Consider the following 16612-nt stretch of genomic DNA (forward strand, 5'->3'; position numbering starts at 1 on the left):
ATACCTTGCATTTCATCATGCATCACTTTTTACAAACTCGTAATTAAGATCCTCACATTAGTCTACCTATACAAATGCGCCTCTAACTATTTGACACCTAACAATTTTTCACTCTTCACACCACTAAGATATGTTATAGAATCTGTTGGGGCTTTATGTGAAATATAGTATTTAGTTGCGATAATTTTATATGATTTATTATATATTATCTAAAATGATAAAACAAATATAAAAAAACATCAAATGGTGCCTCATACTCAAGCCAAGCCCCCAACTTACGCTCCCGTCCATGATGGTGTCTGCGCTACGTGGTTAGAGCCCGTAACACATAGACTAACATTTTATTTATAAAACATAAAAAGAAATGTGAGTCACCAAGAAACGCTAACAAACCGCAAAACTCGGTCATGTGATGTCGTCTTCTTAATAACCAAACACGTTAACACACCGTAGGGTTTTAACCCATAAACCTTTTGCTCCCTTCGTCAAGCTTCCATCAACGGAAGCCTAACACACACAAACCGCCATGAAACACCTCACTTCCATAACCATCTCCCTCTCTCTCCTCCGCCGTACACCATCACTAACCACCATCACCCATTTCTCAACCTCATCACCTGACGCCACGTCATCCTACCCCTCCCACTCAAGACGTAGTAGTAATCCAGAGGACGTGAGGAACGTTAGGGTTTCGGTTTGGTGGGACTTCGAAAACTGTCAGGTGCCGTGTAATGTTAATGTGTTTAAAGTTACGCAGTTTATAACGTCTGCCGTTAGGTCAGTTGGAATCAAAGGACCGATTCAGGTGACGGCGTTTGGTGACGTTATGCAGCTGTCTAGGGCGAATCAGGAGGCGTTGTCTTCCACTGGGATCAACCTTACTCATGTTCCCAATGGTTTGTTTATCCCTTTATTTATTTATTTATTTTTTAAATTTCTGTTGATTAATTGTGAATTAGGTTTTTGAAATTGATTAGTTTACTTGAGAATGATTTATTAGTGATTTTATATTCAATTGTTGAAATATGTTTATATGCAACTTGCTTAAGAATTATGTTATAATTTTTTGCCCAAATTGGACCAGCAAATAGAGTTTTAGTATTGGCTTAGGGCTTAATAATTAATACAGCTAGGGGTGTGCACGGTTTGGCTTGGGTCGGTTTTGGGCTAAAATCGTAATTTCGGCTTTTGAATTTTTGAAAACCGTTCAGTTTTCGGTTTGGTTTTGTCATTTAAGCTTGAAGTTTTTGGACCAGAAAAAAAATTTGGCCCATAATAATGTACTTCAGCTTAATTCAATTTGTTAATTAATAACTTATTGGTTATTATACATTTGGGCTAAAATATTAGAGTTACATATTTATTAAATTCTTATAAATTACTTAAAATAAAATATAAAAAATGGGAATCTATAAGTTCGGTTCGGTTTTTTCGGTTTTCATTACAAGCAAAACCAAAACCCATTCTTAAGTTCAGCTTTCACAAAAAACATGAAACCAAACCGTCGGTTGTTTGTCGGTTTTGCATCGGTTTTCTCGGTTTCATGCACACCCCTATGTAACAGAGTAGTCATCATGATTTGTTGGTTACTTGGATGAACTGGTTACAGAAAGTACTCTTTGCTCCTATAATTTTATATGCAGAATCATAGTCTTATTAGAATGTGTACAGTTAGTAACTGTTAAGTTTCTATTGTTTCATACAGGTGGAAAGAACAGTGCAGATAGGTCTCTTTTAGTAGACCTAATGTATTGGGTATCTCAAAATCCACCACCCGCTCATCTTTTTCTAATATCTGGTGACAGAGATTTTGCCAGCACGTTACACCGCTTAAGAATGAATAATTACAATGTATTGCTTGCTAGTACAGATAATGCTCCTGCAGTTCTTTGTAGTGCTGCAAGTATCATGTGGCAGTGGCCTTCATTGGTCAAAGGAGAAAATTTAACTGGAAGGTATTTCAACCAACCTCCAGATGGTCCTTATGCTTCATGGTATGGCCATTATAGAGTCGCTCTTGAAGACCCTTTTGCAGTTTGTAACCATGTTTCTAACCAAACTTCATCTGTGCAATCAGACGAGGTTTCTAATTGTTCAAATTCAGACAATATTCGCCCAATTCCAAAAGCAGTTATGAATGCGGTACGCAGCACATTGAGTTTATATCCTAAAGGGATACCAATTACAGAACTTAGAGCTGAATTAGGAAAGAGTAATATTACAATTCAAAGGGATTGGTATGGTCATAAAAAGTTCTCAGCTTTTCTCATGGCCATGCCAAATTTGTTAAGACTTCAATCTCAGAAAGACGGTCAACATATAGTACATGGAATTAGCCCAAAAAGCCAAGGTCCCGATACTGTTTCTGGTCAGGGTACTACAAAAGATTTAAAGGACTTGGTTCCAGTTGTTGATGTTAAGGAGGATGTTGCTGACAACACTTCTGTGCCTCCAAAATCAGATGATCAAGTATTGCCAGCATCTTCCAAATTAGATGATGAAAATGTCAAAACAGAGTCGCAAGCAATTCCTATAAAACAGGAGCAGCTGCCACAGCAAGCTGTAGAGCCGCCTCCTGTTATTGAGAAGAAGATGGAAAAAGGTGAACTCAACTCTGGTCAACTGCAATTAGTAAAGATAAATAGAGGTGAATCTGAAGCGGGAACTTTTAAGTCTATGTGGAGGAAATGGTTTAGAGGTAATGATGGTCATCAACTGATGATTTCTCATACTGATACGGTTAGTGTTGATGAAAACTCTTCGGTTTCAAAAGATCAGTCATCTTCTTCATCAGCTAATGAAGTTGTTCAAGATGCAGAAATTGGTGAGAAATCTACAAAAAGTGGTGAGAAAGTGGTGAGAAATTCAAGATGCAAGCCTCCTGGCATCTTTAATCGGATTGTTAAATGGTGTAAATTTTGGGAAAGTGATAAGAAATCTGATGACCTGAAGGCAGAATTGAGTAAAACTGATGAAAAGATATCAGAGATGCAGGAAGTTTTTACAGAAAGATTTTGGAATGACATGCTGGCTTTTTTAGAAAGCTCCAAAGGTTCAGCCTCAGTTTTGCAGTCTAAAACCAGGTACATACTTCTTGTAACATATAGCTTGTAATATGACATATTTTATGACAGTTTTAAGAAAGGGTTAACTAAAGTTGTAGCTATTTCATGTGTTTTTGGTTTTAATTAGACAGGAGATGGTGCACAACTTCCAGCAATTCGGGCCGTCTCAACTTCAATCTCTGACTGAAAATCAAATCTCACACCTCATGGACTCGTTAATTTCAGAGAAAAAATGGGTGGTAGAAAATCCGTCCAGAATTTTTCCTTTCAGAATTGTCGGACCTTCTAGAAGCAGCTCATCCACCAAACCTTCAAATTCAAAAGGATCCACGAACACCGACTCACACGGGCAAAACTATGAACCTGAAGTGAAAACCTCTTCCAAAAACCGAAGTATGATATTACGTGATTGCCAGAAGCTTGTGAACGAGGTTGTTAAAGAACATCCAGATGGTTTCAAAATCAGCAGCTTTAAAGAACTGTTTTTTGTGAAGTACGGTTATCATTTGGAAGTTCAACAGCTCAGTTACCAGAAGCTTGCAACTCTGCTTCAGATCATGCCTGGGGTGAAGCTAGAATGCAGTCGTATTTTCCCATCTGGCGCTCGTGTTCATTCCAAAAAGGCTGATTTATCAAGAAAGGAGGATGATAATGATACCCAATGGGAAGAACTGGGGCCCATTGAACAAATAAAAACCAAGAAAGATGACTTTGAAACCGTTTCAGATAACGATCTGTCTGATTCAGATGCAGAGAGTTCACCAGCAGGATTACAGAACCAAGCTAAGGGTAAGAAAGAAGAAAGCTCGTTACTGCAGATACTCGATTCATGGTATGGTAACAAAGAGGATACCACCAACAGGATAACAGCAGACGGATCTGATAGGAGTATATATCACTTGAACAATAACAAACCGCCTGCGTATGATGACACGCAAAAACCTGCTAAACGGTACTCGTTTGTGGCCGATAAACCTGTGGATGGAAATGAAAACTTGATTAATGGCATATTGGGCAGCTTGAAGAAACCAGGAAATGGTTCACCAGAGTCCAAGTATGAGGGCTGAATGGTAATTAACTAATACAATGATTTGGCCAAAAGGGTTTTGTTGCAGGTCATCAATCTCTAAAAGGCAATGCATAACCTAAGATCATATTTATTATCAATGTTGGCATTGCCACTACATATTTTATGTATGTATTGCCATTTGGTCTAGGTTCACTGGTGAGAACCATGCATAATGCTCGGTATGCATGAAACCATTAAGCAACTCATGTCTTGTTTTCGAGGTTTTTGGTAATGTTTTAGTTCACAGCTAAGGAGAAGTCTTGATTTTCTATTCCCATTTTTCGAAGGGGGAGTCTGTTATGGTCTTAATAGTTTAGGGGCTGTTATGTTAAAACGTAGTAGTTGGGAGTCTTTATGTAGTAAACTAGTAATGAACCAGCCAACAGGTAGTTCATTGATACTGTGGTAACAAAAGAGACGTCAGAAATAAAAGTAGACCATTGTTTCTTTATGTCATAACAATTTGTTGATGACTTGAGTGGAACTCATCTATGTTTTATTTCTCGCTCTAAAATCGATCACAAGGCCATGTGTTATGAAGCATGGTTAGTTAATGTAAAGTGCTTCCATGTTGTTGCCACCTAGGCAAGAGTTTTTAAGAGAATCTACATGTCTTGGTCCACTTAAACAGGGTTTTCGACCTTGTAAAAGGGAGTGACTTGGATTGAATGAAGCTTTCGTGAAGGGCCCACGTCCGGGCAATTGTTAATTGCAGTGGGTGTGGTCCCGTGTGAATCCAAATAACGACATGTATCCGCTTGCTTATGCTACAGTAGAGGCAGAACGTTTAGATTTCCTAGAAATTGTTTTTGGAAATTCTCGACGAAAACCTTGATTTGGATGGCCAATACAATTTTACATTCATAAGGGATTAATTCTAGCTCTAAAAAGGGTACTCCAATTAGCTAAATATCGGTATTGTTTTACGATACATACATAAAAATATGAAGCCCAAATGGAGAGGCAATGCTTATAAGGACATGTTGTGGAGTATTGCAACCACCATTACAGTACACGAGTATCATAAACAAGATGGATGAATTAAAAGCGTTGAATGTGGAAATTCCATAAATGCCCTCAAGCTTTTAGCACTTGACCACGTTTTCTGTTAAAAGTTAACCCCGATGGCCCCAATGTTATAAATTTAAAACTATTAAGCCCTAACATGTTACTAAAAAAGGTTAAATCCTAAATATGTTACTTTTTAAAAAATCACAAGAACCAACAGTGTAATTAACTCTTTTCTACTGGTTTTATTATAGTTAAAGAAGTAAAAGTAGTATATGAAAAACAGGTTTCCAACTTAGTCCAGTATATTTTAATGACCTACCGGTGCTATTATTAAAGTATATCTTGACCACGATTGACCATAGTTGACTATGATTCACTAAATGATCACGTTTGATTACAATTTAAATGTTTAAATATGATCGGCCTAAGTATTTATTGCATTAAATGCCGGGAAAATAAATAATAAAATTTATTGCCTTAATTTTTACATCAAATGTGGAGTTTGGAGATATATCTTTACATGAAATTTGATGTTTTAATGCATTCATAAAAAATGGTCTAAACATTTAATTATTTAGTTCTTGGTAAGAAATTTAAAGTCTTTTTTTATTTTTTTAACCTTTTATCTTATCTCGTAGACACATAAATATATAAACATTTGTCCATATTTAACAATTTTCTTATTTTCTATAAAGGCAATGAACATAATGGTCAATCAAAAGGTAAATTGTTTATATCAAAAAAATATATTACAGAATCTTATTCATATCACAAATATTTAATTACATTAATTGTTTGCATATAAATAATTGGTACCATTTTTCATCTTCATTCACATTCATTCATTTGAAACATGGAATTCAAGCTTATTATCGTGTGTCTATTGATGCTAGCATCCATTGTCACGTCAAAGAAAACAAACATTGCCAAAAGACATGCAATAAAAACTATTATGGTATGGGGTTCTTGTACTCATTTTTTTTGTGTTTTATTTGTTTGTGTCCATTCTTCATAATATATTATTAACTGCAGGACCGGCCCAACCATTTTGGTGGCCTAAAGCAAACAAAAAATACGGGGCCTTTTTTTACAAAAAAAGTTGAGTTTGTAGTTTTCAAATTTTTATTCATTCTGCTTCACATTTAATTAAACGAATAAGTTAAAAAATATATATCAAAATAGTTTTATTTCTCTTTAGATAATATATTTTGTAATAGTAGATGACAATGTTAAATTTGTTTTTAAAAGAAACCAACCAACACGAATGTGTTGAAATACGAAATGAAAGCAAGTTGCTTGGAAGATAATGAAAAATATCTTGAGAACAACACCAAACACATTTTGGACACCTTCAACATGGGCATTTACAATTATAATGTCCATATGACATTTTGTCTTGAAGAAAGTGAGTGTTATAAATAATATAATTTAATCTTCTAAACTTGAAACAGTTTTGCCATTTGAAAACTACGATATACACTTAAGTTATTGAATTAAATTTTGTTTTAAAAAAATTATAGGTAGTTGAAGTACTAGAAAAAAAAGGTATTGAGTTGATCTTTATTGTGAAAAAAAGAATAAAAATATTGATTTCTTGTTGCGCCAGCTGTTTCCCTCTTAAGAGAGGTATATCCAGAAAAAAAATAGTGATCGCAACGAGGTTCGAACACTCGTCAGCCACCAACCAACTAATTTATATAGGTTTCAGTCTACCAACAGACTAGAGTTGCTTGTTTCTATCCAAAATCAAACTATCCTTATTTCATATTAACTACATATATATTTTTTTAATTTGGGACCTCAAAAATTATGGGGGCCCAAAGCCCTAGCCTTAGTTTGTAACACTAACGGGCCGGCTCTGATTAACTGATCGGTCGTTAAAAATGTTTACATAGGTTAAAGGTGGAGATTTAGTTGACTGCATTGACATCTACAAACAGCCTGCTTTCGATCATCCGAATCTAAAAAATCATATTATTCAGGTATTTTTATACTTTACATACTGAATAATTTATTGTTACTTGTTTTAGCATTATAAAGTAGACAATTTATGTCATAACTTATATCAACTTGAAATTTGAGAAGTGGCGGCGTCTATTTATGATACAACACAAACATAACATGTAATCTACACTGTTAGTTTAGACTAAATGAATGGATATTAAGTTTGACTCAAACCTTTGAAAACGATTACTAAAAAAATCAAACTCTATTTTATGTCATAACTCAAACTATTTGGCATTTTAGGTCAATATTTAAAAGATTAAAGACAAATGTGAACTGAGTGTGAACTGTATTGTAATTTATAATAGGTTTGCTTAAATTTATATTTTTAGTCATATATTTGTAATCTTGAGTATTAATTAATAAGCAAACAATACCTAAAATAAAAAAAATGTCATGTTAGAAGGGTTATATTGTATTATTTATGATAACTCTTGTCTTGTTCGTGTTTATATGTATGTCATGATTTTTTAGTATAATATATTTTTGGTTTAACCATTACCTACACATGACTACTTGTTTTAAAGGTCTTTTTATTATTTTTCCTTGCGTTGTAGTTGACTAATAAATTAATAGATAATTATAGTTGACCACTAATTAATATATGTGTGAAAATATAGATACTAGCTAGCTGTATATATACGATCATGTAGCTAATATTACCATTACAATATAATTATTATATGATTGTTTATTCCAACAAAAGAAAATGATTTGTAATAAAAAGTTTTCTGGTAAAGCCAATTTGAATGAAAAAAATTCCTATAACGTGTATTTGAAAAGATTTACCTCAATAAAACAGATTATTTCTATTATATATACTCAATAATATTCTTTTAAATGAAAGTATATACACAATGTTTTTAGAACACAACTGGCGCATAAGGCCAGAATTTGGACACTATGGCTGTGTCCAACTTAATTATTTATTTTGTTTTGTTTCTTTTAAAATACAAATTAATGATCTATTTATACTTTAAAATTATTTTGTTTATGCATGACTTTATAAGTTATTAATATTGCAAATGCACAAAAATAAATAAATAAAAATTTTGTTATTTTAAATTATTTATGACGTTCTCCAGTTTTTTAAACTGATCCAACTAGTGAAGCATATTGCGGCCGAATATATATGAGAACATTGTATATACACCTATTAATAACTTCATATGAATAGATACATATTAAATTTGAAGCATGGGTATGAATACATATGTATATATGTTTTAGATGAAGTCCAGTCATCTTGATCCAACAAGGAAACACCGAGGACAATGCACAACTCAAGTTCTTCTACGGTACCATCACAAGTATGGCTGCAGTTTGGAAGGTGCCCAAAGGGAACGATCCCGATTCGTAGATCCTCAAATCAAACTGATGTCCATCCAAGCAAGATCATCATAACCAAAGATCACTCGGTATCAATCACATCAATGGCTAGCTTCAATCTTAATTCTTGAGTAGCCTCACATACAAGTCTACTTTTAACTTCTAACTTATATCTATAGTTTTCAGTGGTGATAATCGAAGGACTCAGTTACTCAGGAGCTCAAGGCAACATTAAAGTATGGAACCCCTTCGTTGAATCGATCGGTGACTACAGTAGTTATCAAGTTATGCTCAGGACCGGGCCTTTAAAAGCCTTCGAGGTCGCACAAGCTGGCTGGGCGGTAAGTATATTACATTAATTGATCATGTCACATTTTAATACTAGGTGTCACAAGTTTTATAAAAAAATCACATTATATATTTGATAACGTTCAGGTCAATCCCATTGTTTACAATGATGCTAAAACTCGCTTATTCGCATACTGGAGTGTAAGTTCTAAAAGCAAAATTTCCGTGATACCATAAATTACAAATTAACAGCTTAATTCAAAGTTTTGTCAAGTTTAGAAAATAACAATATCACACGTTACAGGTTGATGGTATGACAAACACGGGGTGCTTTGATCTCACTTGTCCTGGATTCGTTCAGACATCCAGCGAGGTTCTTCTTGGAGGAGATATTACGGGTGTTGGTTATGAAATCACAATTCATATCTCCAAGGTGTGAGTACTTTTATGTAGATATTGTACTTTTATATATGTATGTTTGATCTTGTACATTTATACGTTACATCTATATATAGGATTGAAACACAAATAACTGGTGGCTTAGATACAACGACAACGAAGTTGGGTACTGGCCTGGCGACATTTTTCAGCTAATGAAGTATCAAGCGACCTCCGTGCAATGGGGTGGCGAAGTCTACAGCCTGAAGGTGGGAGCCCATCCGCATACACAAACCACAATCGGCAATGGAGAGTTTTCTAACCGCTTATCTAGACGTTGTGGAACGATCACATGGATGTTAATAGAATCGAATTCGAATCCACCAATGCGTCCAGATTCAGATACGCTTTTCATCAGCTCTGATGAGTGGTCTTGCTACGACGCGTATCTATTGACAAGGCGTGTCCCCGAACCCGTGTTCTTTTATGGAGGTCCGGGGGCTCGGGATAACCCTTATTGTAGTTGACCAATGGCTAGCTGTAATTAGTTAAGGATCAATGAACTTTTTGGAAAATGATGTTACAATCATAATAATATTTTCATGTTTGATTCTGCCCATGTCTATAGCATTAGTTTCCAATTGTCGTATAATACTGAATTCCTGATGTTAACTTTAGTTAACTATGATTGATATAAGGTTGGATATACACTATTATCCAAGGTCTATCTGTGTTCAGGAGCTCGATTAACTGCTAGTCCCCACCCACCACTGATTAATTTTGGGCTAATAAGCCAATTAATTGTTAATGGTCAAATCCATCCAAATTCAGGATTAATCAGGCTTGGTCAGCGTTTTCTGGCAAGGTTCCAGCCAAAATCGGCGGTTTCAGGTGACATTCCGGCCGAAATCAACGGTTTCCAACGATATCCCAGTCAATTTCCGGCCAAAATGTGTATCACTATATCTAAAACTGAAAATTACATATAAATATGTACGTGTATATATAAAATTGAAAAATATACGTACATTAAAGTCCAATCTAATTAATACTGATTAATCGATAGTCCCCGTCCACCCTTCAGACAACTACCACTGCAACCTTTTCTATGCTTGACCAATGCTGACTATAATTGACCAAGATTTTATCATGTTTGACGTGTGTGACCAAGATTGACTTATAAATAACTATATTTTGTCGTATATGTGAAGTTAAGAAATGTTATAATTTTTTTTAAAGACAAATGTTAGTCCTGCTTCACTATCACACACACCAACAAATATAGATTACACTATTGTCCAGATTCGATAGGATCGTTTAAGAGGCAAATTCCTCTTTGGGCTGGCCTTGCATTGGCAAACAAATAATGATACCGCATTAAATGTTACATTAATTTAGGATTTTTTAATTTTAATGTATGCATTAAAGTTGGTGTTTTAATGCATACACTAATAACGGTATATATGAAATTTCATGCTGGGAAAAGAATTAATTTTATTAAAGCTTTTGATTTTAAAAATGACAAACTTTTAGTTTTAAGGATTATACCAGTTAAAAATGATAGTCTATGGTTTCAAAATAAAAACCTTTAAAATGATTTTTTTTTCTTAAAAAATTAGGACAGAATTTGTGATTCACTTTATTTTTTTTAAGTTGCGACCAATATTTTTGAATTAGTCACTAACACCATGTTTTGTAATAGTTGTTAACTACTACCGTATTAGTTTTCGAGTTTCCTGAAATATTTAGACTCCTCTTATAAATATAGGTAAATTTTATGTTGTTTTGATGATACAAAGATTTTGGAAAAGGCTAATTGCTCTTGACACTTCTATATCCAAGCTTTCATATAATATAGAGAAAACTAAAACTTTCGTAAAATTAGATTATCTTTTATAGAAAAAAAGTTATACAAAATTAAAGCATTCTTCTATACCTGGAGTATCATATTCAAATCTTTATATTTAGTACGTGTATACAAATGAAGATAATAATAAAATAAGTATTTGTAGGTAAATTAAGAGATGCAATATTGGATATGAAAGGTTTTTAAGATAAACAAAATTTAAAGAAAAATAAAATTTTTTTAAATTAAATTATAGAGAATTAGAGACCGAGAAGAAGATTTCAATGTGAACGCTCTTATTTTTATTTCTATTTACATATAAATAATATATATTGGCTATCATTTTTCGTATTCATTCACATCCATTTGAAACATGGCATCCAAACTTATAATTCTGTTTCTATTGATCTTAACAACCACAGTCGTCATATCAAAGAAAACAAACATTCCTAAAAGGCGTGCAATAAAAACTATACGGGTATGTGGCTAATTCTTGTTCTCTTTCTTTTGTGTATAGTTATCAGGTTATGATTATATCGGTGATTAAAAGTGTGCACATATAGGTTAAAGATGGAGATGTAGTCGACTGTGTTGACATATACAAACAACTTGCTTTTGAACATCCTGTTTTGAAAAATCATGCAATTCAGGTGCTTTTTTTAACACTTCGCCCACTGAATAATTTATTCATTTTAGCATTTGATTAAATTTGATTATATGACTATAAAAGTATTTATTGTTTGATTTTCAAGTTTCCAAATTCTGTAATTTCTCTTAATTATGCAAAATAAATTTTTTTAATTTCTATTTTTGTAATATTTACTTATGCTATATAAAAGTAAATAGTTTATAACAATTAAGTTTACAAATACTTTTATTTTTCTCTGAAGATTTGCAATACATGACCTTTTTTGCTAAATATGCATACATAATTTTGTTTGATATTTTTTCTGCGTTCCAATAAAATTAGATTCTATAAAAAAAAACTTAGTTTTTTTAGAATAAAGTATTTTCTGTCTCGCAGTTTTATAAAATACTTTACTTAGCAAAAAGTCAGTTTTTAATTTAACTCATATCAGCATGTCAAATAAATAAGGTATTTTGGGTTTTAAAAGAACATAAATTACAATTTAATAGAGAAATATCAAATTATACGTTAAATGAATTACTGTTAACAGAAAAAAAAACGAAAAATCAATATTTATTAAATTGATTTCTTCCTTTATAAGCAAATTTGATTATCTATATATTACCATGAGTAACGAACAACCTACAAACCAAAACACCATGCATGGAAATACTTAATATTCTGTTAAACAAATAACCTACAAATAGAAAAAAAAAATTACCTTATAATATGATTGCTTAATCCAATAAAAGAAATCTAAAATATTGAACAAATATTTGCCTAAAACAGTTCATTTGGATTTTTTATTTTTATTTTTATTTCCTAGCTAATTAATTGCTTGGCTGATTTTTACATGGTATGATTGTTATTATATTTATTGAATGTTGACGATAGATATTATTATATATATTCTTCATTTAATACATATATGTTTCAGATGAAGTCCAGTCATTTTGATCGGATGAAGCATACCTTAAAAGACATTGGGAAAGTCTAGTTCTTCCAAGGCACCATCACAACTATGGATCCAGTATGGAAGCTGCCCAAATGGAACCATCCCAATCCGTAGATCCTCAAACAAATAACTATTCCACCAAGTTCATCCATACCGAAAATCGCTCCCCCATTTCACATCAATAATCTTATACATATATTGTGATATCGCCTAACTTTTTCTAACTTATGAAATCTATATATAGTTCACTATCACTTTTGAGGGAGGATACAATTACACAGGAGCTAGAGCCAACATCAAAGTATGGACCCCCTACGTCGAATTGACCGGTGATTACAGTAGTTCTCAAGTTATGCTCTGGGGTAACCCTCCAGTAAGCCGCTTTAATGAGTATGAGACTGTGCAAGCTGGATGGGCTGTAAGTACTAAGTAGTGCTTTCATTACGTTAATACTTGTTTTCATAAGTTTTATAACACAAATTAAGTATTTGATGATTTCAGGTACACCCGACTCTTTACTGCGATACTAAAACCCACTTGTTTGTAGCATGGAGTGTAAGTTTGAAACGAGGATCTTAATAGGCAAATCACAAATTTGTTGTTTTGTGTTGTCAACGTAAGCGATGGGCTCCACAATTAAGTATACTCGCGTGGGAGTAGTAGTGTAGTACTATGATGGGTGACATTGTAGGAAATCTTCACTCGAGTAATAAAAATCAAATATGTGAGCTTCTTATGTATATGATACTATAAATTATCAAATTCTAAAAACAAAAATTGATCGAGTAAACCTATAAAAAGGTAAAAAAATAAAAATAAAAAAGCTAACAGTTTGTAAAATCTTTAAGCAATCTTAAGAAATTTTTATTATTTATTATTTTTTAAAAGTGCATAATCTATGAGAATTTGAGCATATAATTTGTTGCATGACAACTTATATCAAGTCATACGTACGTTACAGCTTGATGGTAAGAAGAAAACAGGTTGCTTTGATCACACTTGTCCTGGATTTGTTCAGACATCTCCTGCGATAATGCTGGGAGGAGATATTGGCACATATAATAATGGAACTGAAATGACATTTCAAATCTCCAAGGTAAGTATAAGTGGATATTTTTAATACAGCAACCATAAAGTTTGTTTCCATCAGACCCTGTGTGACATATATATAATCCCACATCATTTTAAACATCCGTCCTGATAGAGGTTAAACCGGCCGTCTTGACTAAAAATTTTCAAAGCTTGACGGCTTTTGATCAAAATTTTTCAAAATTATATATATATATATATATATATATATGTTTAAGTTCAGGAGAGAAATGAGATTACTGTGAGAAATGTGATAAATGAATATGGGCCACTAGTTTTATTTTAGGTTTTAAATGTTTAAAAACAAATAAAAAAAATGTAAATGAAACAATAAATGCATTCTCTCTCTTCAATTAATACAACTAAAATAACCATAAGTCCATAATAAATCACTCTCTAGTTATAGATACACATATCCTATACGTGTGTAGGTTATATGTTTTTCGTGTGTATGTAATATGTTTTCTTATTCTTAGAATAAATGTATGTTATATGTTTTTGTTTAGGTTGTATATTTTTTATTGACATTTAATGCTAACACATGTAAGATAGTTTTTTGTATTATTCATCACAATGTACCTGCGTGTTGATTGATATTGATATATTGAGTCGGAAGAAATTGTTTTTTGATAGAAAAAAAATTTAATATATGAATAAATTGTATTTGTGTAGGATAAAATTTTCGAGTGTAAGTTATATATTTTTCGTGTGCGTGTGTAGTTTATTGATGCTGAATTTTGTGTCGGTTATATGTTTTTCATGTGTAGGTTATATGTTTTCTTATTATTAGAACAAGTGTAAGTTATATGTTTTTGTGTAGGTAGTGTACTTTTTTGTTGATATTTAATGCAAACACGTGCAAGATAGTTTTTTGTACTATTCATCATAATGTAACTACGTTTTGATGGATATTAATATATTGAGTTGGAATACATTGGTTTTGGATAGAAAGAAATTTTAATGTATGAATAAATTGTACTTGTGTATGATAAAAATTCAAGAGAGAAAAAATGAGTTATAAAAATAAATGAATTCTTATTATTTTTCAATTATAATAATTTGATTAGTTATATTAATTGAATAGATAACTATTATATTTATTAGTTTTATTAATTGAAGAGAGACATGCATTAATACTTTCCTCATTTATCTTTAAGCATTTAAAACATAAAGTAAAACTAGTGGTCCATATTCATTTCTCACAGTAATCTTATATCTCTCCTGAACCATCCCATATATATATATATATATTTCAAAACGGTCGTCCGAGTGTTTTGTGTACAGTAGTTTGATGATGTGAAATCAGATGGGGTAAAGTAGTTTGATGGTGTGAAATCACATGGGGTGAAGTAGCTATAGCATGACCCATATATTTTTATTCTATAGGATCCGGAAACAAATAACTAGTGGTTTATATACAACGACAACGAAGTTGGGTACTGGCCTAGCGAGCTTTTTAAGCTACTGAAGAATCATTCAAGCATGGTCCAGTGGGGAGGTGAAGTCTATAGCTCGAGGGTGGGAACCCATCCGCACACAGCAACCGCCATGGGTAGTGGACACTTTGCCGACCGAGTAAATAGACAGTCGGGATTGATAACAGGGATGCTGGTAGAAGTAGATTCATATCCACTAAAGAGACCAGGAGCCTTTACCACTTCCTCCAATGAGTGGTCCTGCTATGATGCAGATCTGTTGGATGAAGATGTTCCTGAACCTGTCTTACTTTATGGAGGTCCGGGGAGTCGCAATAATCCAAATTGTTAACCACTGGTGGTAATTGTCACTTGGTGATCAACTTACAAAACTATTATAGCCTGCATAATAATTAATCGTCCTCATATTTTTTTTTTACCAAGACTAATGTGGAATTACTTAGATAAATATCAAGTTCAGTTTTTACCAAAAACTTGCATTGTAATCTTTTGATTTGCATACATCAACTCTATGATAACATAAACAAAGTTGATGATGCTCGTGCACGCCACAAGCTTGATGATTTTCCCAAATGATAACATTATCTCAGATTATACCCTTCAAATGATAGCATTAACTAAGTTAACCAACACTAGTTTACATGTGAACTAGTGTTAATCGAAGTGAATAGTGTTAATCGGATGTATAGAGTCACATAGGAAGCAAAATGAATTTCATGCAATGAGTAAAAGTAGAATCCATAAGTGAATTTACTTTGGATTTGAACCAAATTGGCCATTTTTAAAATGAAATGTTTTGACATGTATTCATTTTTGTCAAGATCCATTATGACTGAAACCAAAAACTTCGCCCACTTTAATTTTAGATCTGAAAACACATTTAACGCGTTTAGAACATCCACCGCTCCTCTCCAACCATATTTGCTTATGCTCTCCGATCATCACGTCGCTGCCTCCAATCATCGCCTCAGCACCATGCCGATCTCCAGCGCTTATATTTCTCTTCATTTTGATGATTAAAACATCCCTAGATAGTGTATGCAATTCCTTATGGATGGTTTTGAGATTTTTGTATGTGCATATAATATATGTATGCGAGTTTATAATGTATGTATATGGTATATATGTATGTGTATAGTATATGCTACTATGCATATGCATTTATGATTTATGTATGTATAATTTATGTATGCACGTATATTGTAATACGTGTGTAGGCTGGCTCTCAAGCTTCAAGCATGACCGCTGATTTCTTTATAAAATTAGAATCCACAACACTTTGACGTTTTTCTTAAGCTTTAAAACAAATTGAGATCTCCTTTTTACAGCATAAAAGGAAGATGTATGTGTAAGAATTTCTATAGCATTTTATTGAGTTAATTTAGTCACTAAAACTGAACATACTGTCATACACACTAAGGAGAATAAAAGTGTATTCTATCGTGGATAAAGGCAAAAAAAAAAAAGGTGCATAAACACTTCTTAAGTCACCCCTTGACTAGAAATCTCCATAT

General features: G+C 32.9%; 3 protein-coding genes across 3 annotated transcripts; all 3 read left to right on the forward strand.

Moving 5' to 3' along the window:
- The first annotated feature begins 516 nt into the window (after positions 1-516).
- LOC143558036 (uncharacterized) lies at positions 517-4474 on the forward strand. The gene is made up of 3 exons (XM_077046966.1): positions 517-896; positions 1706-3083; positions 3193-4474. The coding sequence occupies exons 1-3, from the start codon at positions 527-529 to the stop codon at positions 4130-4132; spliced, it is 2688 nt and encodes an 895-aa protein (XP_076903081.1). The 5' UTR covers positions 517-526; the 3' UTR covers positions 4133-4474.
- Positions 4475-5852: 1378 nt separating this feature from the next.
- On the forward strand, positions 5853-9205 carry LOC143558026 (protein neprosin-like). The gene is made up of 5 exons (XM_077046959.1): positions 5853-5867; positions 7041-7127; positions 8658-8819; positions 8914-8967; positions 9071-9205. Exons 1-5 carry the CDS (start codon positions 5853-5855, stop codon positions 9203-9205), a joined length of 453 nt encoding a protein of 150 aa, XP_076903074.1.
- Positions 9206-9359: 154 nt separating this feature from the next.
- LOC143558027 (protein neprosin-like) lies at positions 9360-15429 on the forward strand. Its single transcript, XM_077046960.1, has 8 exons — positions 9360-9636; positions 11413-11468; positions 11554-11640; positions 12599-12683; positions 12855-12991; positions 13075-13128; positions 13535-13669; positions 15070-15429. Exons 1-8 carry the CDS (start codon positions 9360-9362, stop codon positions 15427-15429), a joined length of 1191 nt encoding a protein of 396 aa, XP_076903075.1.
- The last annotated feature ends 1183 nt before the right edge of the window (positions 15430-16612 follow it).

This window comes from Bidens hawaiensis, unplaced genomic scaffold (assembly GCF_021521415.1).
Source record: "Bidens hawaiensis isolate Kalapana, Puna unplaced genomic scaffold, B.hawaiensis_p1.1 tig00019314_1, whole genome shotgun sequence".
Classification (NCBI taxonomy): Eukaryota; Viridiplantae; Streptophyta; class Magnoliopsida; order Asterales; family Asteraceae; genus Bidens; species Bidens hawaiensis.

Excerpts from the sequence above, each read along its gene's own strand:
- LOC143558036 (XM_077046966.1), top strand. The coding sequence starts at position 527 with ATGAAACACCTCACTTCCATAACCATCTCCCTCTCTCTCCTCCGCCGT. Across the intron at positions 897-1,705 it reads CCTTACTCATGTTCCCAATG|GTGGAAAGAACAGTGCAGAT; the intron begins GTTTGTTTATCC and ends TGTTTCATACAG. Across the intron at positions 3,084-3,192 it reads GTTTTGCAGTCTAAAACCAG|ACAGGAGATGGTGCACAACT; the intron begins GTACATACTTCT and ends GGTTTTAATTAG.
- LOC143558027 (XM_077046960.1), top strand. The coding sequence starts at position 9,360 with ATGAAGTATCAAGCGACCTCCGTGCAATGGGGTGGCGAAGTCTACAGC. Across the intron at positions 9,637-11,412 it reads ACCCGTGTTCTTTTATGGAG|TCGTCATATCAAAGAAAACA; the intron begins GTCCGGGGGCTC and ends TAACAACCACAG. Across the intron at positions 13,129-13,534 it reads ACTTGTTTGTAGCATGGAGT|CTTGATGGTAAGAAGAAAAC; the intron begins GTAAGTTTGAAA and ends CGTACGTTACAG.
- LOC143558026 (XM_077046959.1), top strand. Across the intron at positions 7,128-8,657 it reads TAAAAAATCATATTATTCAG|TTTTCAGTGGTGATAATCGA; the intron begins GTATTTTTATAC and ends TTATATCTATAG. Across the intron at positions 8,968-9,070 it reads GCTTATTCGCATACTGGAGT|GTTGATGGTATGACAAACAC; the intron begins GTAAGTTCTAAA and ends CACACGTTACAG.